Below are 24,374 nucleotides of genomic sequence, written 5' to 3' on the forward strand. Positions count from 1 at the left end.
TTACCTTACACTGAGAGTGGCACTGAATGTGTTTTTGATTTGTTATTAATGAACTGAGGATCACCTAGTGGCAGCTGATTTCATTTTTGACTTGATCAAATGTGGTGTTTCTGACTTTGTGCAGTTGAGATGAAGTCATTTTAGTTGTAACAGAGGTAAACGACTGGGTTTTAAACAATCTGTCATCTCTGTTAAAATCGTAAGCCTTTCTGTTTGTTACAATAAAGACTTGCTTGTGTTTCAGTGTTGATCATCACCAAGACTTCCCTTAAGATGCAGTGGCTCTGGAGCTGCCATGTATTACTCACTTCCTTTTGTCAGAGGTGCGCTCATCTTGTAGATAAATTGTGATTGTTCTGCATTACCTTTTTGAGAGGGGAGGTCTTCAGCAGTGCTTATCTGCAGAATGCACTTTAGTTAGTGATCTGTCTAACGGACAGATAGATCTGATCTCCAGTTAGGCTTACGAGAGGAACGGAAGTGTTGTAGCATGAACTTAATCTTGATAGCAAATGTGATCCAGGTTAGGTCATGTGCTATTCAAAACTCACATGGGTATTATGCAGGTTTCCTGATATGATGATGGGTGAAACACAAGAGTTAACAGTTGTTCAGGACTGTACAGATTTCATTCCAGCAAAGCCAATGACCCACTGATGACGTAATCACTTTAGATCAAGAAATTATTTGGCTTTGTCATTAATTTAGCTTGTGCGGCATGGGATCAAAAGTAAACGCCAAAATGCAGGCCCTTGTCGTAATTTTAAAATGATTTATTTTGAAGGCAATGCTACAGCACCACCTTAGGCACAGTTAAGTGAAAAGCAATCAGCTGCTGATGGGTGATCCTTGCTAACACTGGCAAGCTCGTTAATCGTGAGGAGCGAGGTATGGGCTGTTGCCAGTGTGCAGGTTTTCTGCCTTGCCTGGGTTTGCAGCCCTCTGGCTGTGGGAGTGCACTGCTGGATATTCATGGGGCCCCATCCCTTCGGTATGCAGCTCAGGAGCTGCGCGCTCGCGGGTCTGGAGGGAGTTTGGATAAACCCGGAACTCTGCTGGGGCTTAAGCACGGCAGAATTTCATCATTTATTGATTTTTCTTGCTGAGCTCGTATTTGCGGTGATGCTGTTGTGCGTTGGGTTATGACGGCAGCGAGGCAGTCTGGTGTGCTGTGTTAGTTGGGCTGGCTTCAGACAGCAGGGCCAGGTTGTACAGGGGAGTGGGAAGGTGGGCAGCCACTGTGTTGCAGTGAAGAGGTGGGCATCTGCGCTGTGGCTTCCCAGAGAGGCAGCTGGCCGTGTTTTACATTCATTCACAGCAGCAGCTCTATCTTGCCAGTCTGAGGGAGTGTGAACTGTACTGAGAGATATCTCCAGAGCCATACACAGCATCACTCTCTGAAACTGCTCGTCTTGTCCACATAATGAGGTCATCAGACAAAGAAGAATTAAACCGCCCTTATTCCTGTCATATTCAGTCACTTCCTTTTTCCTTTGTAAGAAGCTAAGTGTTTTTATGTGATGAAACCGTTGCGTACAGAGTCAGATGTAGCCACAAGCATAACTGGCAGCCAGACCTACAGTCTGTGCAACACAGGTGGGAAATTGATTTTTTTCATTCCGAAGGTTAAAAGCGTTTAGACAACAGCCAAATGATTCTCCGTTTAAGAGTATAAAACAACGGTGAAATACAGTATGACAAAGTCACGTTCTAGTGAAAAAGGAATTTATTATAATCTCAAATTTATCATCTCATACATGTACGGATTGGGTATTCTGTAACCTGTGGGGTTGCCATGGAAATGGATTGGTGTCCTTAAGCAGGTGACATTATGTATTACTTTGCACAGGCATTTGGAACCCCTAACAAAAATGAGATCAAACATCTTTTTTGAATAAAGGGTCTTTGCTGAGGACTACACCAATGACGTTTTGATGCAGGTGATAAAGGTCGGCTTCACTGGAATTCCTGAGCTTGCACTCACAGTTCCCCCTGAAACTAACTTGGAGAGAAGTTGCTCCGTGCTAATTAATCAGTCGTATTTATTTAGGCTCTGTTTGTGCTGCCTGTTTGTATAACCCACATACGTGACCCACCCACCTGTTTCCTGGGGAGGGCCCTGCTGGCCCTGGTGAGGAGGCAGAGTGAGGTGGGCATGGCTGGGAATAAGGAGGCCTTGCCAGCCACGCTCTCATCATCTCCTCCTCCTCCTCCTCCGTGATCTCTGGTCTCCCCCTCTCTGGCTTGGTGAAACAATTTGATTCTCCCTAAATACAGATTTTTCCCAGTTATGTCACTCCCCTGTGACAGATTGAAAATGATTGCAACAGGAACCTACCTGGATATGGGGTCATCAGTGTAGCACAGTGGTAAGGAGCAGGGCTCATAACCAACAGGTTGCCAGTTCAATTCCCCGCTGGGGCACTCCTGCTGTACCCTTGGGCAAGGTACTGAACCCAGAACTGCCTCAGTAAATATCCAGCTGTATAAATGGGTAACATGTAAAAATGTACACATGTATGTTGCTATGGATAAGAGCATCTGCTTATTGAATAATGTAATGTAATGATGCTGAAGATGTCTGCACACAAATCACAAAGCTCTTCACGTTATCCACATAAAACGTAAGCATCAGGCCTGAGCTATGACAGGAGTGAGAGACGTGCATGTGAGCACGTGCATGTGCCCAGGGCAGCTGGCCCGTCCGGCTGACGGTCACAGGGGACAAGCAGCGGTGAATGATAGGCCGCGCGGTCCATCGCTCAGCTGGGAAACACGCAGACGCTTGGCCCTGATGTGGAATAATGAGCCAGTATGTCAAAGCGACCACAGTGTCCCCTTCTGACCCATCACGGCTGTGTATGGGTGACCGCTTGGGCCGCTCTTTGCTGCCGCTGGGAGACCAGTGCCAGGGACAGTGTTTGGGCCAGCAGTGTGCAGCACAGTGCAAAATAATGTCTCTTCCTCCGTAAAACATGCAGTAATGCCTCTGTGTTTGTATGAACTGTACATCAAATATCCTATGAAGGATTCTGCACCCCCTAATATCCCTCTTTTGCTTCACACACACATTGGTTGAAATATTCTGCATCTGTTATGCAGAAATGCATAGCTAAAGAACACTTCCACCGGATTCTTGGGTGAAGCAATGCTTTTGCAAGCCCCGGGTTATTTTAAACAGTTTATCTTAAATAAGGAGATGGTGTTTTTTACTTTTTAGTAGCTAGCAGAGTGCAGGCCTCTGGGGTATCTCATCGCTCTGAGTAGGTGCATTCAGACAAATCCAGTAAGGCTTGTGTGTGCAGTATCCTTTATCTGATGTGTGATGCAGAGGCATGTGTACCTACACACACGCACATTAGCTAGTCTTAAAGAAAAGGATTCTCACGCAGTGTTGCTGAGGAAACAACATTACACAACATTGTACAGCCCAGCTCAGCAGTTCTCTTTCGCTCGGGGAACAAAGTCAGCACACCTTACTTCTCAAACAGTGACTGGGGACAACGAAAGGAGAGGAGGTGGCTTATTAGAATATTATTCATCCACAGAGTATTCAAGTCTCAGGTTTCTGGGAATGTGCATGTTTGTAACTGGCCCACGTTTCATATTTCAGATTTCTCTAGACATTCGTAGCTTTCAGTCTGATGCTTCACATGTGATGTTACTTCCTATTATGTACACTTCCCATACCCTTAGGACATGCACTGATGTCTTTTATTTTCTGTGTATATATCTTCTAATGCTGCTGTACTAGCCCTGTAACCCACTCTTGTTAAGAGTGTCTGCCTAATAATGGTAATAGTACTACTACTAATAAAAACCAATTACCAGTGTGTCATGGAGTGTAGGGAGAAAGGATCATGACACTGGTCTGCTGCTTTAATAACATATAGTCCTGGTGCCTGGTGTCATGTCCTTGTTGGCTGAGTGTGGATGAGGAATTACAGCCTCACTGTGGGGTCCTATAAAAAAAGACCCACACAAACTGCACCTCACCAGGTCCTGTTTGGGGACTCTCTCCCCCTGCTTCCATCCCTCCTAATCAAAGACCTTTCTCCCCTTAGTCCAGCCTCAGCCTGTCCAGCCTGTGAAAGCTCCTTAGCCTGATGCTGACATCTCTTTTAAAAGGGTTGCCCTGACAAATCGTCAGTTGCCTTGTTAGGAATGAGTCCGTGCTGCAGACTCTCCAACAGCAACTCGCAAAAAACAGAACTGGACGAGGTCATTGCATCACATTACATCAGAACTGCAGAATCCTTTTGAGCCTTTATTGCAAGCCGCATGGCATCATGTTGCAAATGTTTATTCTAATAAATATTAGAACATTTGTGTGCCGTGCACGTTGGTCTCAAGTAAAGTCAATTGATGGAAAGCCTCAGCTGCAAAGGCTTTCATTGTTCATGCATTTTTTTTTGCAGTAAAATCCACCCATTGATTTCCAGAGACAAATTGGCTTGCAAATCACATGGACACACATCCATCTGGAACATTTATAGAAATAGTATGTGTAAACATACCAGTCTCCTCTGTGCTTTTTTTCTGTAACATTACTTATTTTAATGGCCACTTTCCCTCCCCCTTCCCCCACCTTCTGTTAATGTGACTTCATGCTGTCTGCCACATAAATGGCATTTGTTTAGTGTGACCAGACTGTGTTGTGTCACCAAGGCAATAAGACAGCCAATCAGCCAACTTTTTTTTTTTTTTTTAACAGTACTTATTCAGGGCATAAATCCGGTGCTGAAGCCGCGGTTGTGAATGCAGGACTCCAGTGGAGGGGCTTTGTAGACTGCCACAGATGAGACGCAGGCGTAAAGAGGCTGTGCTGCTTAGTGGACGATGCTCGTGTGCCTGCCTCTGCGCCGGTGCTGCCTTCCTCCTGCTGAGGGTCTGCTGGCTGATGATGGCACCATTTATCAGCTGCCTTAATTGTCCTCGCAGGGGGGATCCTAATGACACTGCACCCCCTCCTCCTGGCCTGGGAAACGTGTGTCCAAGCATCCCCTACACAGACACACACACACACACACACACACACACACACACGGCTTGATAAATCCAGTGTCTCCACGGAGGGGCATTACAGACCTGCCGCCAGCGCTGGGGTGTAGCCTCATAGAAGCTGATCCGTCCATCAGTGCGGCTCTCTGGAGATGTGGGACAGGTTGCAAGGGTAGGACTGGCCAAAGCACGCCATCCCCCCGCAGACCTGGCCTCTCTTCCTGCTGCAGTGCTCTCCTGTCTCACCCTCTCCTTATGGGGGGTCTTGGTGCTTGGAAGTAATCAGTCTGCATACGCCGCATTAAATCGCATCGCAACTTATTAGCCCCGCATCGCTCTCTCGCAGCTTCTCCCAGAGGAACGTAATTAGTCATACAATCCCATGCAGTCGTGTTTGTGCTATTTTTGGAATTTTATCTTCTGTTGTTTTAGTTATGTTGATATTGTGCGTCAGAGTTCACGAACATAATGTATTTTCTTTTTTTTTTTTGGCTGATATTTTCTTTTGAGAGTTCTTGGCTCCGCTGTTGAGGAAAGTCCCCGTCATTGTAGCACTGTCTTTGAAGGAGTGATTAAAGCTGTTGAATGCTGTAATTGTGAGCGATCCAGTGCTGAACTGTGCCCTTTTCAATGGGAGTCATCAGCAAAGGGAGGCTTGTAGATTTCTCTGCATTCTTTGCGGGAGAGCAGCACTCAATGAAAGAGTGCGGTTGTGAGTGGCACTCCATCTCTGACTCCTCATCCCTGTACCCCCCCCCCCCCCCCCCCCGGCAGGCGTACGAGCTCTCTACACTGACGGGGACCCAGGTACTCCTGCTGGTGGCCAGCGAGACGGGCCACGTGTACACCTTCGCCACGCGCAAGCTGCAGCCCATGATCACCAGCGAGACGGGCAAGGCCCTGATCCAGACCTGCCTCAACTCGCCCGACTCACCGCCCCGCTCCGACCCCACCACCGACCAGCGCATGAGCGCCACCGGGTTCGAGGAGACGGACCTCACCTACCAGGTCTCCGAGTCAGACAGCTGCGGGGAGACTAAGGTGAGCCGTTGTGTGGACTGGCAGTTCACTTCCTGTTTTTTTAACAACCAATAGTTTTCAAAACCTTGCATTCACACTGTGCTGTTTCTGTTGAGATGCATTGCACGGATGTTATTGTAAGAGAAATGTACAGAAGATGGAGTTTTGAAACTTGAGGGGTGTCTGTAAAACTTCCCCACTTTTTTGAGACCAAGAGAGGAATACCTGTGATGTATTTTAGTCATTTCGATGTGAGGTGGTGGTGTTTTGAGCAAAGACAAGACATTTTTTCATAGAAGCTTAACTCTTAGGCTTTTCCCAACTTTCACTGTGAAAAGGGAAGAAGGGCAAGAGAAAAAAATTCTTTTTAAATTGAATATGAAAACTTTGAAATCAAGGAAAGTAATTATTCAGTTGTCAGGGTCATAGTTACCATGGTTTTCCAGTTTACTTGTGCTCTAGAGAAGCTGTGTTTTATAAAATGAGTGATTTTTCGTCACTGTTATGAAGAGACGTATTGGCATTGTCCTTGACATTAGCTAGTGTAATTACAATAATATATTTTCAGTAGTGGCGCTTAAGATATTTTGATTAAAAATTGCATGTTTTGCCGTGGTGCTCACCCTGCTGAAATGTGAATGTGGCGGTAAAGTTTGTCTTGAAGGCAGTTTTTTTCATTACATGTTACTTGCAAAAGGAACAGAGGAAAGGGTTGCCATGGCTACCCTGAAGTCTATGTGGTAAACTGATGGGATGTGACACAGTTTCATTGAGTGAGCCTAGCTTGATCTGGCAGGGCCATAATATTTCTACATTGAGCCCTTGGAAGTGCACAACCCTGCCATTTTGGATCGTGCTGTCTCGGATTGATAAGCGGACCTGACTTTTCAGCTGTGACTAAGACTGACCATAGTTCACCTGCAAGCTTTGGTGGCAAAAAAGCATCTTACGTACCAGAAAATACATTATCAGCTTCAACGTTCTTAAATGTAACAGATGATGGAACTGTTACCTGTCATTCATAGGTGAACTGCAAATATCTGCTGCCATTCTCTGTCCTCTGTAGGTTTCCCTCACTATCACTCATGCAAACTTTGCATGACATGCAGTTGTAGAAGTAGTCCATTCACCCATTTATTGATAGACTGAGCTGCTCCCCCAAAATAATTACCTGTGTCATCACAAGATGATGAAAACATCCACAGCTCCTTTTCAGTTGTAGTTCTTTTTTTTTTTTTTATCCTCGCTAAGATTGGAAGAAGCAAAGCTAGAAACTGAGGGTTTGTAACAAGGAGACTGCAAGTTCAACTCCCAGATGTGCCACAGCTATTGTACCCTTGGGCGAGGTATCTAACCTGAGTTGCCTTAGTAAATATCCAGCTGTATAAACTGATAACATGTAAATATTGTAAACCATGTGAGTCACTGTGGAAAAGGGCATCTGCAAAGCACACATAATGAAGTCATTACCTGATGGACCCAGTGAGTGACTGAGTGCCACCACACAATAACGATGTTTTAAAGCTTTGGGCATTACAGGTGGATACAGTCAGCATGGCACTCGCAGACAATATGAACAAGACCTATTCGCCACCCACCTGCCTGTCTAAAACTGACAGGGGCTTATTTAACAAAACACTCATCAAAGGAAATGAGACCCAGAACATACTGTGCAGTCCTGAAGGAACAGCCTCTGCACCAAATTCAGTGTTGTTCAGTGACAAGCTTTTGCCATCATCTCGCCCAGTGTACACATTGCAGTGATGACCTTCTCTACCATTCGTATTCTCTGCAATTTGCTGAATGTACGATCGTCATCACGATTAGCTCCATTTTAGCTCTGGTATTTGTCTTAAATGACCAGATTGCCTTCCTCTGTCTTGGTACATGTATATGGCTTTGTTTCTTGGGATTTAATGGGGTCAGCCTAAGTTTAACATGGATTTTTTTTAACCAACAGCCTTTATTTTTTCTTTATATATTTTATTGTTTTTTCGTGACATGGTGTTTCAACACTAATACACTAAAGGTAGTCCGTGCCTCACGATTTAAACATAAATTACCACGAGAGTGCTAATGGACGCACTGGAAATCCCTCAGGGACCCTGAGAGATTAAAACTAATTCATTAGGTTAGGTTGTGGAAAAGCGCGAAGAAAAACACGGTGATCTAAAACACTGTGTCGTCGAGTGTGTGTTTGCGAACGGGTTGCGTTGCATTAAACTTGAACTTCGTGTAACCGCTCTACCCTGCTGTTCAAGGTTTGGCCTAATCATGTTGTATATCATTTTTAATTTGCCTAAGTAGCCTCTCTTGTCTTTTCATGTGGGGGTAGTGAAAAGGAGAGAGCAGATGACATGGTGGAAGGATGTTTAGGTCTGTCTAAATTAGGAGCACTGCAACTTGTCAATGCTGACATGAGTCAAGGTGAACACAGACAAAGGGAATAAAAGCTTTGGGAGAGCCAAACATGCTTTGCATCAGTTTGCTGAGGGCACACGAAGAAAATATACCTTAGTGCCTCGACTATTCAGTACCAGTACTTTGCAGTTTGTTTCTAACTTTGGTAATTTAGGAAAGAGGCCTGCTTTTTCAAGGTTTTTTTTTTTTGCAGAATGTCCCACATAGAATTCACAATGTGTAAGTAACCAGAAAAGAATTCAAAGTTAAGAACAATCAGTAACACATGAGTGCTGAACAGCCAGTGTTATTTATACACGTCAGTTGGTGGCTGCCAAGAAAGAAAAATAAACATGCTTTTTAGCTGGTATGGCTTTATGACTCTATGATTGTAGGTCAGTGCCCAGTGAATCCGTGAAACATCGTTTGAGTAAAACTGTGTATGTCACATCTTAGGTTTTGCTAGTATGAGTGGTTTCCCTCTTTGGTGTTTCTCTTGCTTTTGAGTAAATTCCCTTTTCTTGTATTCTTAATGGTGTGCATGCACATAGTTATAAAAGTCTTCACCCTTGATAAAGGGATCTTAAACTGCATTTGCTTCTGTGTCCAGCCCTGCCTGGTCTTAAAGCTCTTGATGCCTTCCACCCCCCCTTTAGCTGCAGAGTATGCATCGGCAGTGAAGCTGTTAATGTTCTTTAGCGTTCAGACAGGGGTTATTAGTGCAGATTGTATAATCCCTTATGCTTCAGCTGTCCTGCCATTGCCACACTACACAAAGCAGGTGTCGGCTGCCTTCATTTCCTCCACCGCTTATTTCTTTTAAACCTGCTGTCAGAGACGGCGACTGTTCCCACATTTTTATTTTTTGGCCATCTCTGTATAAACATACATTTCTGGGGTGGCCTCAGCTATAGCATGTAATGGCACATCAGCACAGGCACACTGGGCTGTGCTCTCCTCATTGATAAAAATTTGATTCTGCCTCCATGCCCATATATAGTATTGTTTCCCTGCCTGCTCTCTTGGCTGAGGTCCCTCACATTCCTTATAAGCTGCAGCTGTCTCTCTTTGGAGTCCTGATTTTTTTTTTAATTTAGTGATATGGGGGAGTATGGTAAGTTGGGGTGGGGGGGGGGCAGGCAGTGATGGGGAGGGTGTACATTAGAGGACAAATGGAATGGAAACATTTGGCAGAAATGTTCCGTTAGATGTGTTCTCTTTTTTTCACTGACCTCTCCTGGCTCAGTCACAAAGCCATGTTTCCCAGCCCCTCTCTGTCACAGGAATTGGGGGCTGTTTTTTTTTTTTTGGGGGGGGGGGGGGTATCCATTTAGTCTCCTACATAAACTTCTATAAACAAGCAAAATGGTTGGTTGTGGTTTGGCCTCTGTGAACTTACGTACAGTGTTAAAACGTGCAAAGCTCAGATCTCCTAGGAGTTAATGGTACTGCGGCATGTGGGCCTCTGTTCAAACTGCTGCTCTGTCAGCCTGCCATGCCTGGGACCCTTTTAGTGGCAGTAGTGTGCGCTGCTTCACCTGGACGTAGTGCCTTACAGATAAAGGGAATCAGCCAGTGGTGGCCAGTGAGCAGAGGATGGCAGAGAATTCACCTTTAAATTGGTTACCATCCTGCACTTGCTTTAGGGTGTGAAAGATTTATCAGTTTCAGGTGTCCAAAGCTGGCTTCTTTACACTTGATTGTGTCAAGTCTGTTAGCATTATAAAACCTTTGTGGACTTCACGTTGAACTGTTTTTATGGCAGTTTTCATATACATTCATTGAAAATTGGGGTGCATGGAATAATTTTGATTATGACGAAGAGGCCAGGGTTTGGATTTTAACTTTTCAGTTTTTTGTTTAAACTACCTTTATCTCATCTGTGGTCACATCTTTCTGCACCGCCATGAACCAAAGTAGAAATAAGTCATCTTAGAGTAGGTGATCTTTTATATATTGGTATGCTTGTTAAGCAATCAAGTGCATGTTCAGGATCGTCGTCAAATAAATGGAAGCCCTCTGCCTCCTTTGATTGTAGCTCACCAGCCACCTCTGTTAGAAGGTGAGGTGAAAATGGAAATTCCACAACCCTGTCATGCAATTATGTAGCACATCATATTCATCTAAGCAGTCCTTCCAAGATTCTGTTCCTGGAAAAGTCCAAGCGTGTCCAATATCACAAATCACTTCAGGTCCCCAGCGTAGTCTGATAACACTGATCGAGACAGCGTAAGAACAGAAAATGTATCATTTGTTCTCTACCACACAGTCTGCGATGCTTATAAACAGCACATTCTACAGCCCTGTTTGTTGATAATTATGACGAGCTCTTCCCTCGAATTTTGCGGGTGATATTCCGGAGGGCGTGAGTCAGAGGTGAGCCAGAGGGGGCTGTGGGGGTAAGAAGCGCCCGGCCCTTCTTGGCCAGGCATTTCCTGCTTCTCCACGCCCGACATCGCACTCTGCCTTTTGAATTACTGTCCAGTGTTGACAGCTAATATCATAACGGACTTCCCTTCCCCCCCGAACCACCGGCTGAGCGAGATCGCAGATGCGGAGTCTCCGAGCAGCGGGCTGCACCGTCTCCCGCTGCCAAAGGGAGCCCCTCTTTAACGAGCACATCCCTACCCCCCCCCCCCTTCGTCACCGTCTTGGGGCGGCTGGTGCAGATTGATTGAGCGTCAGATCTGTATCGGCGCATTAATGCACGCCTGCAGAGCGTTTCCAAAAGAAGATTGCAGCTTTTCCTAAGCATGGGTAAATAAATTCAAATGAGTTTGCTCCCTGCTGTATTGTACCAGCCCCATTCTTAGGCTCTCATCCATTTATCTCACTGAGTGGTTAGTGGTTTTCTTTTTACGCCCAACCGCAAGTTAACTGCCGCTAATACTGCAGTCTGGGGATTTGGTCTTTATCCATTCCTGTTGTGCAGGGCTCTCCAGCGGTGTTCCATGCGGGATCTGAAGTCTTGATAATCGTAATTACTGGCCCATTTACTGTTCCTTGCGCTCACTAAAGCAGATCACGTTTCGTGAGCGCCGCATTCCGACGCGTAAAGTTCAAGCAGGGGGCGGCCATGAAACCACGGCTTTTTCAGCCCTGTTTCGGGTGATTGGGGTGGGTGGTGGGGTTAAGCTGTATTAGGCATCCTTTGTGTTGGACCACTGGAGTCTGGGGTAGGCCACAGTGGAGGGGTGGGGGGTAGTTTTGTGATACACTGGATGTTTTTTCTTGAGGAGAAACTGAAACAGCTGTGTTAATGAAAAGATAATGGCTGAAATGGTGCTCTTTACTTAAAGGGTAAATTAATGGTTACAGACTCTCATACTGAAAATTCTAGTCTTGTGTTTTACAATGCAGTCGAAATTTTGCTGTATTTGCTGTGGCTATTCTTCTTTTTCCTTATACTGCGATTTCTAAAAATGTCTCTATGTTTATGTTTGAGTTAGCTACTGAACCCCCATGGCAGGGAGGTGAACAATATACCTAAACCCAAGTGTGGCAGCCATGTGTCTTTTATCCCTCATTGTGGTAAATCTGGTGAGTCTGAACACTCATGAGGAAAAAGGTATTAGTGACCTTGGGCAACATACTACATACATGGTCTTAAAGTGATCTCCGTAAGCAAGGGGAGCTGTAGCTTTAAGTGCCGGGGGGGGAGGGGTGACAGAAGAGTGTCATTGAGATAATGGAAAGTTAATTTACTCAGTTATGCACCCTTATCACAAGGCTGCTCCTAAATCGGGCGTCCGGGCGAAGTGACAAGCAGAGCAGAGAGAGGGAGTGTCAGATATTGGGGGGGGTTATGGGTAAGGCAACGCCCCTCTTGTCAGTGAGGGATTTAACGGGGCACCAGCCATTGGCTGCACCTCTTCAAATTGGGCTGCCTTGCCTTTTTTAGCAGTCCCAAATGGAGCTGTGAATTCCATATGGTTGGCAGCGTGACAGGCTGGGGGATGAGAGCCAGCAAATGGAAGATTAGGGCCAGGACAGAGACCAGCAGGATGCACAATGGACCCCCTGCCTAGGGCACAGTAGGGCGCCGGTTGTCCCCCTCAGTGGTTTTAACCCCTCGTTATGTAGAATCCTGCTCTGTCCGATTGATACAGCCAGTGTTCTTTATTGCAAGTATATGATCCTGTTGAAGTCAAGGGTTTTTATTGTTGTACTTTTGAACTTTGACATTTTAACCCCAAATTTGGACAAAAACAGAAGTGGAGATTTGTTTGAATTTTTCTTCACAATTTTTCACTTTAATAGACTGCATAACCAGTTTTGGGCTTGTTGTTTCTTTTTTAATTATAATGCTGCTCTGATGTTAGAGGGTTTAAAATGAGGACTCCATTAGATTGAGGGCCCGTTCTTTACCTAATGTTGCAATCAATAATTGAATACAATCAAAGCTCTTGAGATGTGAAGCATTTTCCCCCCCTTAAATTTGGCTGCATGGTAATTTGGACTACTTGAATGTTGGAAGTGGTCTGTGGCATTGTGTGATGGTGTTTTTTTTAAAGCCGCAGAACCTCTGGGCGTAGCTCCAGACAGATCACTGCTTAGAGCCTGAAGGTGGAGGTGGGATGATGGATGGATGGGTTGTGGAGGTCATCTGTCAGTGCATTATGTCCACTCAGAGATCTGCGTAAACACAGGCAGAGCGGCTTGAGATTGCAGGGGCGTCTGTGTCAAGGAAGTGTCTTAAACCAATCAGTGAGATGGGATCCAGGTGCCAAGGCATGGAGTCAAACCACTGACTGAGACTCTACTTTTGTGGGAAAGAAAATGAACCTGGAAACCACTGTTGTGGGGTTTTTCTTTTTCTCAGATACAGCATTCACTTTGACTGTAGTCTATAAGTCATGTAGCAGCATTTTTCAAAGAATGAAGTAGGTGGGGACTTTAGAGGGATTGCAAAACAAATGGGAAGAAAGGGAAAGACCAAAGATCCTGACGGGTGGGAGTGGAGAACAGGCCGGAGGTTGTGTCTAGCAATAGCAAGCCTGTTCCATGTCTGCAGTGTATGCATTGGGTTTGGCCTCAGGAAGGGAGCTACAGAGTGTAAGCTGTGCACCAGGGTGCTGCGTCTGGCATTGAACTGGCCGCTCACAGTGTGGAGGCCCTCAGTGTGTCTCAGTGAGAGTATGTCTCAGTGTAGGGCTGAGGATGAGGCAAGGCAAGGCTGCCACTGGACATGCTATCTGTTAGAGGCAGTAGATGGGTGCCTTGTTAGCGCTGTAGCCTTGCTCATGCGTACCCCCTGCCTCCGTAAGCGTGGAGAGGGTTAAACGTGCTCCTGAGCCACTCGGGTTTCCTCACAGCTGTCTGTGTCCTCAGCTGTTCCCACATTTACCCGCCACAGCTCCACCCTGTCATGCAGCCAGCCTGCTGCAGACACCCCAGAGTCACGCTCCCCGCATGCCCATGCTGCCTCACGCTGCCTCTCATGGATCCAGGCTGCCTCGTGCTGCCTCTCCTAGGTCCAGGCTGCCTCGTGCTGCCTCAAACAGTGTCCAGACTAAAGTTTCCCTGCGAAAAAAGCTTTTATGATAGGGCTAGTTATTGCTTTGTGTGCCAATCCAGAATTACATAAAGCTGGGCTTTGCTTGATTGCTTTGGTTTGATCAGATGCTATGCGATTGAGTATCTTCCAGGCCCACTCTGGGGCTGCTCTGCTGCTGGGAACCGGTGACCTTGGTGGGGCAGGCCGTTTCTCCCCTCCCCTCGTCCTCTCCCCCCGCTGTGGAAGGGCAGGCCGTGCACGTGTCTCCCCACAGCGGCTCTGTGACGGGGGGCCTTGGCCTCCGCGGGGCTGCGGGATCAGCGGTCGGCCCTCTGCGTCTGCGCCGGCAGACTGCGGCGGCTCGGCGCTCGTGCTGTCTGTCTGCCGCGGCTCTGGCAGACTGTCGCACCTCCCCGCCGGCGACAGGGGATTGTCAGCGGATAGCGGAGACACTAGCGCCGCTGTGCCGCGGGGCTGCTCGCGGACAGACGCCCAGCGGAGAGGTGGTCACGGGAACAGTCATGCGGCTGCTTTCCATTAGCTCAAAATAACCCCCAACCTCCAAGCATTAAATCCCTCTGAGCCCCATTATTTGCCTGTTGCATTTTGGATGATGACCTGGAAAGCCCGCCCCAGTAATGTGCAGATGTGACTTTTTGACCCCCGGCAAATGGTGGAGTTTTGGGGGCCCCTTCAGAGCCGTCTCCCCGCTTCCTGTGTGATACGTAGGAGGGCGCAGGGGAGGCCGGAGGGTCGGGGGGGAGGGCGGCGTGGGGCCGTTATCTGTGAAACGCTCTGTGTGTTCTTGGAACGGGGGAAGCCTCCCAGGCCTGGCGGGCGGGCCCATCTGCAGCTCTTTTATTACCTCTCACCCACTGAATTGGTTACGTATAAAAAGCAGCAGCGGCTGGTTGTTAAACATGACCGCGCAGACAGACTGCACTGTTCACTCTTATTTACGACTGGCAGGCTTCGTGCTTCTCCCTCGCTGTATCTGTCTGCTGAGAGCTTTGGGAACGCTGTCCGTATCACAGCGCACGCATATACAGTTTGCTGCAGGCTTTGGTGGCTAAAGACAGGACGGCAGCTTTGCATTCACACGCTTTTAACTTATTTGCTATTGGAACAATTTGGATGTCATGTGACAAAGGTTTTTGTGAAAGTGCAACATGCAGTTTGACTTCAGCGTGGTTTGCTGTTGGTAGTTGGGAAGTCTGTGGGAGGCAGGGCTTACCTGTAGCCTGCAGTGTTGTACACACTGTAGTAACCAGTCTCACCGATAGCCTACAGGGATATATATATACAGGGGATATATTTATATATACATATATATGTACAGGGGAGATGCAGAATGCAAACACTGCCCTGTTGAGGAGGGAATTGTAGCTGCCCTACTGGCACAGTGTGAGAGCCCAGAGGAACACCCCTCTGCAGCTGTATCTCCTGTACAGGAATCACATCTTTAGACCCTCCCCTGGCTGTAGAACACAAAAGCCAGGATTTCATCTCCTGCATTCTTTCCACTCCTGACAGACTGGCTGTGTTTCTTGGATGTCCGTGCTGAAAGGGGAACTATCTTTTGTGTTGGCAGCAGCTGATGGTTTTCTGCTCATTATCAAGGCATGGCCTTTAGATTTACATCAGCTTATTGCACAGGGCCACATGTTTGCATTTTCAGGTCAACCTCCCACTAACCTACATGTGGAGGTGGTAGTGTGGTGTAGTGGTAAGGAGCAGGGCTTATAACCGAAAGGTTGCTGGTTCCTCGCTTGGCCGCTGCTGCTGTACCTTGTACTTAACCCAGAATTGCCTTAGTAAATATCCAGCTGTATAAATGGGTAACGTGTAAAGTTGTAAACTCTGTAAGTCACTCTGGAGAAGAGCATCTGCTAAATGACAGTAATGTAATGTATAATTCCTGGCTGTGAGATGGTTAGGAGAGATACAGTAATGCAGATTTTGTTTAGTTTTTACACACTGTGTACTGTGTGTGGGGTAGCTAATTCACTGGCTCTAAGCAAATTGTTGCCATGCAAGTCTTTAGGTTATCCAGGACCTTTCAGTGCAGAAAGCAGTTTTCATAGGGATTTGCGTTCCTCATTTCCTCTAATGAAAATCTGTGGTTGGTGGGAAGTGTGCCTTGATCACTGAGTGGAGAAGGAGGTTTGTTTCCTAAGCTTGGCAGAATGCAGGGCAGAGTGAGCAATGATGCATGTAAGTACTTGATACCTGCCACAGAGCGTATTCAATTTTAAGTTTGCCTAGGGCTCGTATCCTTTAAAATCACCTCAAATAACAGAGTGCACTTGTTTTCTCTGGAGTAAATTCCAAAACCGTTGTCCAACACCACCGCTGAGCGCTGGGTCTTCTCCCTGCCCAATCCGCAGGACACACTGAAGCCGGCCTTCACGGTGGCCAGCCTGCCCGGCACCACCAGTGCGCAGTCCACGGCCCCCACCACCTCCACCACCATGCAGGTCAGCAGCGGGCCCTCCTTCCCCATCACCAACTACCTGGCGCCCGTCTCCGCCAGCGCCAGCACCAACAGCATGGCCAGCGCCAACGGCACCGTGCTTAAGGCTGGCGGCGCCTCGGCCGGCGTCATGCAGCTGCCCAGTGGATTCACCTTCATGTCAGGTAAGGAGGGCGCCCAGCGGAGTCCTACACTGAGTCTGAGCTAGGGGCAAGCCCTCTGCTTCATCTCAGAGAGATGTTATCTGGATCGGTCTCTAATTTTATTATTACCATGGAAGATTACATGCGTACCCAAAACTGTGACCCAAGGACTTGTAACCATGCTTGAGGTTTTAGATATGAGGCTTCATTTGCTGTTCCTTAACAGGATATCAGATATGCAGAGGTTATGGCGGTTTCTCAACCTTGTGCATGTTTTGCATTGTGACAACCTGCCAGCAGCCTGGCTGGGTTAGTATTACAAAGCAAAATGCAAGGGCGGGAAGGCTGCATGGATCCAGGAGAAAGAGCTCCTGCCTTTGAGTATCATTGGCAGGGCAGAATAATCAGGAAGACCAAAGCAGTGCAGAGGACCCTGCCAAGCATGATCTGTAATTGGTCATGAATATTCAATGAAGACTTCTGGCTCGCGCTGAAATTATCATTAAGACGTTTTTCACGGGCCCCCAGCTCGGGCGACGAATACAAACCCATGCATGACACTTTGTCAGGGAAGCACCGTCCTCTGTGAAAATTCACATCTCAGAGGAACAGGCTGGGTTTAATCTTGGTGGCTGTGATGTGGTCGGAAGTTTCCGCTACAGCTTGATGAGCTTAATGCGTGGAAGGTTTCAGACTATCCACATCCCCAGCAGCTGCGGATGTGTCAGACATGTGTACGTACACACACACATACACACACAAAAATGTCTAACATGCAGAAGATTACAGTGCATACCTGCACATACCCTCTCACTCATTCTTTCTGACCACCTCTTTCTCTCTCTTTCCGTGAGAGCCCTTACTCTTTGTGATGTCACAGTACCTGTGGAATTCCTTCCTGCTCATAATGCTGCACACTGGAACCAATGAGACCATTAAAGAAAAGATGTCAAGGCAGACATAATGTGGCATAATCCTACAATACCCAGAGCCTCCAACCAATCAAATTCCTTAGCTGTATTCATCTAGCCATCAATGGCAGTGTGGTCATGGTAACGAATGTGATAATAAGCAGCTCAAACCCAAGTGTGCTGAGAAAGCAGAGGGTTCCATAGAGAAATGTCTTCATTGACAGAGGGATACTGAGTAACGTGTCAGTATTCAGACTAATCTGTTTGGTCATGGAGGCTGGTTCTGAGGGCATTGTTTGTGGTGTTCTGGTGCTGTAGTAGGCGTGACAGCAGTCATGGAGTTGTGGATGGAGAGGGAGAGAGGGAGAGCATTGTGACACTTTTCCATGGTGTCAGTACATTCCAAACCCCCCCTATCTACAGCAGAGTCTGGCACATGACAGCAGGCCACAGCCAAATGCACCACACTCACGTATCCCAAGAGCAGCCAGACAGCTTCACTCTGTCACATCAATATCTACACAATGCAGTTGTGGTCAACAGGGTGATGCGCTTTGGTGTCGCCTAACCTCCTCAAACCTCCCCAACCCCCCCCACAGGCGCTCCGCTCCCCCCCGGCACCCCCACCATTCCACTCACCCAGTTGCAGCAGCACTCTCTGGCCATCCAGGGCCAGCCTGGCCAGACCATCACCGCCGCGGCTGCCCAGACACAGCAGAACCAACAAGCTGTCTTCCGCTTCCCCGCGGCCGTCTCGCTCACAGGTCAGCGCACGCGTGTGTGCTAGTGTGTTGGTGTGTGTGCGTGCGTGTATGCATGCGTGCCTGTGTGTCTGCTGCAGAAGGGAGAGGGGGGGGAAGGGCAGTGAAACAGAGTGAAAGAGGGGAAGGCAGGCAGAAAGAAGAGAGAGTGGAGGGATTAACGGGAGAAGGGATGGAAGGAGTCTGGCTTAGAGAGACAGATGGTGGGAGTGTGGGGTTGGATGGTTTGGATGGGTGGAGTAGAAGAAGGAGTAAGGAAGGTATGTTTAGGCAGAATGGAAGGAGGGAGGCCGCCCTGAAGGATTGGGTATTGGGGGCAGAGTGTGGTTTTGCCCGGTCTGAACACTGCAGCTGTCCAAGCAGATGAAGAGAGCTGGCTTTATCCACAGATACGCTCTTCCACCAACACCCCGCATTTGTAACTGGGTTTAAAATACTTGGAAGGATTATCCCGTGTCTCCGCCAGAGCAAGAGGGACTTCAGTGGAAGTGATTCTGGATCAGTGGTTTGGGCCTGTCAGTGAGATTGGCTCAGCCTCTGCTACAAACCATTTTTTAATAGAATGGAGTAGGTGTAGCGGTACAGAGTACGTAAACTGAGAATCTCAAATGCAGTGGAGGCCGGTTGAGTGATGAGACTTAAAGATAAATTGCAGCCCCGACAGGGCCCGCTGCTTTCAGCTGATTCAGTGTTCGCAGCCTTGCTGTAGAGCTGCCGCAGATCCGTGTGGGTGTTATTGTTCACTGCCAGTCTCGTCCTTGTGTCACAGGCGGAGGGATGCCACAGCAGCTCCAGGCCATCCAGGTGCACCCCACCACACAGCAGGCCTCCATCAACTCCAGCGACAGCAGCCCCGAGGTCTCCCAGGCCCCCACCAGCTCCACCGGTAAAGGCCTCGCATCCATGCAAATTCTCCTTGCTCTGATTATCTACGTCGTCTTTAGTAATTGAAACGGATACGTCCATATGCCTGAATGATTATTCCAACTGCAGACGGTAAGTGCAACAGCAACATTGAGAGAAAGGTACTTGGACCCCCTTTGGAACAGAGCATAGTGTTACCAGACTGTGTACTTGAACTGTGCCCTATGCATCTGGTGAGAAGAAAGTGATAATAGGGAACATGCAAACAGGGCCATTTCCATAACCCTTGTAGGATGGCTCTTTTATTGAGATAACATTCACTTGGTTGTAGATGTAGCAGCTCATGGAATGGTGGTAAAGGGCAGAGCTCATTGCCCAAAAGGTTGCCAGTTATATTGTCAGGTGGGGCACTGCAGTTGTACACATGGGCAAGGGTATACCTGGCTGTGTAAATGGATATCATATAAAAATGTAAGCATTGTAAATCGCTCTGGATAAACACAACTGCGAAGCGAGTGCACTGTATCAGGGGGCTTTATTTTTGCCAGAGGAGAATAGAGCACCCATTTTGTGAGTCCCGTAATGAGATTATCAGGCAAGAATATGCTTTGTAAGTACGTAGAACTCCCAGAGCCCAGACACATGCAAATCCTGCTGTGTGCGCCCATCCGTTTCACTGGGACTCGTTTGCAGGCAGGGTTTCAGCATGAGCCCTGGCCCAGGCACACTTTCACTGTATTCATCTTTGCCAGGTACCCGTCTCACATTCAGAATCCTCTTTTCACATCCTTCAAAATGTAATGACACCACATGTACGCCGCATGTGCTCCAACAGTATGTGGGATTCGAGTATACTAGTGTACATCTTGCTGCAGTGTACTTTCAGTACAGTGACATGTCAGTAACAGTAACATGTAAAACTGTTACATGAGCAGCTGCGTGGATAAGCAAATGCTGATCAAAATGAGGGAGGGAGAAGGATGTCAGAACGTGGCAGCAGTGAGTAGAGCAATGCTGATGTGAATGGCTCTCTGTTGTGAGAAATGATTGTTCAATGACCTGTGCAGAGGCAGGTTGCTGTAGCATCCTCACATCGTCTCACACAGACTCCTGTCACAGCTTGGCTTCACAACTCACAGGGGTACAGGCAGGGCGCGGACCCAAACTCACAGGGGCGTAGGGAGGCATTAGAAGGGTTGTCTGTGCCTGTGATGCAATTTGAAACACTGGGGAGAAAACAAACCATATTTCCAAAATTCGCATGGTTCCCAAACCAAACTTTGCCTGTGACAGTTCATTTATGGCATTGTGGGCATGTTGTGTCCTTACCAATATTGTATATCTAAGAGTACTGTATGGATTTCCGCCCCAGTAAGGTAGCAGTGCTAAAACTGATGACCATGTTGTATTGTTCAACAGATGAGTCCTTTGCTTGAAACTAGCCCAGCCTCCTGACTTTCACTTCTGTTGCACAAACTTGGTGAATATGGTATACCATTGAAAATGGAGCATTGAAGGGGTGAAGCTTTTTGGTCAACCACTTTTAGGTCTTTTAATATGTACGGTAAAAACAAGAGTCCTTTTTTCCGTGTTTCAGTGCAGAAGCAGTGTCATGGGTGATTCCGTGACGCCTCTCCCTGTTACTTTCTGATACTGTTAGAACAGACTTGGCTTGGTGTAAGGAGGGTTAGTCTTACTCCTTCAACTGATTACATGTATTTTTCACGCATATACGCTCTCACACCATATCCAGGCATTATTACAGATTAAATTCGAATACTGACGTGCAAATTCCACCGGAGGCTCTCGATGCTGGTTGAGTGTAGAGCAGGATTCTTCTGTTCGATCTGCTCTGAAAAGAGGAGCTGAGTGGGGAAGTGGTGCAGGCAATCTAGCACTACTGGAATGTACAATGTTACAGTACTTAGCTTCAGTCTGTCACAAGGGGGATAATGGTGGAGTTAAGTTAGTAGATGCTTTTCAGTGCAGACTTTCCCTGAGCTTTAACAAATGCTCTATTGCCACCTAGAGTATGGTGCTGGAAATGCACACATAGGCACACTCACGCATTACTGAAGATGAACAGTTCCTTGTTTTATTTTTTGACCCCATCAAGAATCTGGCACTTTGGCTATTCATCAGCCAAAGTGTCAGATCAATAGCAGTGATGTGCCCTTTGAAAGATGATCCTCAACCATTCAGTCAGTTCACTGTGTGTAACCTTTTATGAATTAAGAAATGTAGAGAAGACCAATACAATGTAGTAATAAGGATAAGACTGATGTGTTCAACTGATCAAGGTAGGCAGGGCATGCTATCTCTGATGTGTGCTAACGGGGAGGTCTCCCTTTTCCCTTATGTTATCTTTATTTCCCTCCTCTTCCTTCCTTCCCACAGTGAGTGTACCAGCCACCATCGTCACCTCCTCAGTGCCCACCTCCATGGCAGGTCACATGATGTACCCCAGCCCCCACACAGTGATGTACGCCTCCACACCCACGCTCCCTGACGGCAGCTTGGCCGTGCTCAACGCCTTCTCCCAGGCACCTGCCGCCATGCAGGTCTCCCACTCACAGGGCCAGGACACGGGTGAGCCAATCACAGAGCAGCTGTGCTCATTCCCCACCAATAGGAGAGGGGGGGCAGTTAGGTCAAAGCAGTTAACTGTGGGCATAGCTAAGGTCAGAAAAATGAGTAGTGTAGCACTCTTCTGTTTTTAACAATGTGGGAAGTAACAAAGGACTGAGGGAGTCTGGAAATGAAGGTCTTCAGACTCAGATGAGATGAAATACAATATGCATGTAGGACATTTTCATGATTGTTAGTTGCTAAGCAATTTCATAGAGAAATCAAATAAACTCCTCTAAGTTGTTGGGTTAAGAGGTATTTCATGATGACTCATTTCTTTGAAAAATGGTGCAACTTAGGACTGATTACACCATAATTCAACACATCAAGTTCCCGAATCAAGTAACCTCAACAGGGAACAAGTAATAGAATATACTACGAAGAGGCCGCGAATCGCCCACCTGACATCTGACAGAGGTTAAGTGCATTTGCAAGAACTTCTGAGCAGTTGATGGATGGTGGCTCTGGACAGTCATTGTGTAGAAACAAGTGGAGTGGCCTCTGACTGTGCAAAGTGCTGTTTTTGCCTCCCTCCCACAGGTGCTGTTTCTCAGGTGTTCCTCACAGCGCCCCCGGGAACGGTCCAGATCCCCGTCTCTGCAGTACAGCTGCACCCAGTACGTCCACATCTCCACCTCTCAAGTGTCAGCATTCTCTCTACAATTTGCATGCTGTTGACTTCACAGATGCACAGAAATGTTAAAAACCCACTCTCGCTTTCTCCTTGCACTGTTTGTTTTTGGTTGCTTTGACAACAGACCTAGGTGGCACTGAACACGCATTTTAACCGTCTTTGTAAGTGTTCTGTTCTCCTCGAGTCCTCTCTGTGATCGTACACTGGGGAGGCCTCTGTCTCATGATAAATCCTGGTTATGTAACGAGTGCTGGTTGCCCATGCAGTCCATGCTAACGCATCTCTCTCTCGTCTCAGATGGTGATTGGCCAGCAGTCCAGCAGCGGCAGCAGCAGTAACCTGACAGAGCTGCAGGTGGTCAACCTGGACGCCGCCCACAACGCAAAGAGCGACTGACGGACAGATGCACAAACGCCGACCCAAGGACACACAGACGCTGTATGAATACAGACTGCCACAGTTATTTATTGATGCCTTTCACAGTGTTTCTTTTGTAAACATCTTCTACAAATCTATGTGTAAACATTGAAGCATAGGAAGGAGGTGAAGTTTTGACTTTGCGTCTTTTGGACCCATTCTCGTTAACCTGAGAATGTCTTTTTGTGTGTGCTTTAAAAAAAAAAAAAAATAAATTCTTGAGACTTGCACACACTGCAGGTGCTGTGGCTTCACACTTCTGCCAAAGAGACATTGGTGTGTGAGTGTGTGTGTGGGCGTGTGTGTACGTGGGTGCGCATGTGTGTATGAGAGGAGAGTGTAAATGGGCCAGAATTGGAAGGTGTGAGATATAACAAAATATGGAAATGTATATAATTCTTTTTTAAATTGAAACAAAAATGATATTTTTAGCCTGTTTGTGCAATGGCATGTGGCCGGGTTTTTTAATGTATTGGTTTTATATGTATGTATGTATATGTGACTGACTTGCAGAAATGGGTTATTTACGCGTTATGTATGTGAACGAATGTAAAATAGGTGTATATTATGTTGATTTATATATGCTACTAGGGAATAAGAGCCAGGACATTTTTCTTAAATCGGGAGCCAAAGCTCTGTCGTCTTCTGTTCTATTTCGACAGAATATTGTGCCAAATAACCGATGGTTCTGGACACATCATAAATTCTGAGGGCGGTATCTTAGAACAGAGCTCATGCAGAGCCTTTCGCTGTTGGCAGTGCAAACAGGTGTGAGAGGACAGGAGGGTGTGGTATTATAATCCAGCCTCCCTGTCTTGATTTCTCAAGGGATTTAATAACATTAATCCAATGTCTTTATTTACTTGCCAGTTTCTGGGGAACTTCGATGAAGTTTGCTTCACATGGTCAGTATAAACCAATTAAGTAAAAAAATTAACATACACCATGACATTAGTGCATGTATTCCTGACCTTCCTGTTTTTAAAAAAAGAAGGAAAGACCCATGGTATGGAACTTTTGTGTAGGAGATGTAGGTTTAGCACTATGGTGCACTGTAATGTTTTCCCCATTGACATGGTTGCTGTCCTGGTGATAAGGAAAGAGCTTACTGAAGTCACTTATTTGGAGCTCTGGTTCAAATCATTGCGGTGAAGGGACAGAAATCAGTCCTCATTGGTTGCAGGAGACTGTCAGACTGGGCCTGTCCCAGATCAAACTCCTCTTACTATACCCAAATCCCATCAGTGCCCAGTTGCAAGAAAGAGGACCAAAGCTGGTTCTGAAATTCAGACAGGGAAAACTCAGTGATGCATTGCCTGTACTAATTATGTACCCATCAAATATGCAAGAGTGCTTGCAAACACCCTCTTTGGAACTGTTTTTGTGATTTGTAAAATTATTGTAAATACAGGGTTTTGCTGTATTTTATTGGAAAACACTATGAGCTGTTTTGGCTCCCTAAACCTGTGACTTGGAGTCTTTTAAATGTTCATTTGATTTAACTTTAAGGGTACACTTGTTTAAGTCTATGTGAAAGAGAGTCCCGGATCAGGTACTGCTTTTTCACATAATGGTTGAGTTTTTGATTAGGGTTGGGTGAGATGATTCTGGTGTCAGTTTTTGGG

At 46.8% G+C, this 24,374-nt stretch overlaps 1 protein-coding gene across 2 annotated transcripts in view; it reads left to right on the top strand.

The window, feature by feature from the left end:
- LOC118789951 (serum response factor-like) overlaps positions 1-24,156 on the top strand; it is a 29,754-nt gene extending 5,598 nt beyond the window's left edge. Inside the window, exons 2-8 of one of the 2 annotated variants that reach the window (XM_036546702.1) lie at positions 5,776-6,042; positions 16,306-16,555; positions 18,045-18,209; positions 18,976-19,092; positions 21,468-21,659; positions 22,239-22,315; positions 22,630-24,156. In XM_036546702.1, the coding sequence (XP_036402595.1) occupies positions 5,776-6,042; positions 16,306-16,555; positions 18,045-18,209; positions 18,976-19,092; positions 21,468-21,659; positions 22,239-22,315; positions 22,630-22,728 (1,167 nt within the window). In that variant the 3' untranslated portion in view covers positions 22,729-24,156. Of the gene's footprint in view, positions 1-5,775; positions 6,043-16,305; positions 16,556-18,044; positions 18,210-18,975; positions 19,093-21,467; positions 21,660-22,238; positions 22,462-22,629 lie in introns of those variants that run through there. The other variant, XM_036546701.1, reaches the window with a different exon arrangement.
- The last annotated feature ends 218 nt before the right edge of the window (positions 24,157-24,374 follow it).

This window comes from Megalops cyprinoides, chromosome 15, assembly GCF_013368585.1.
Source record: "Megalops cyprinoides isolate fMegCyp1 chromosome 15, fMegCyp1.pri, whole genome shotgun sequence".
Classification (NCBI taxonomy): domain Eukaryota; kingdom Metazoa; phylum Chordata; class Actinopteri; order Elopiformes; family Megalopidae; genus Megalops; species Megalops cyprinoides.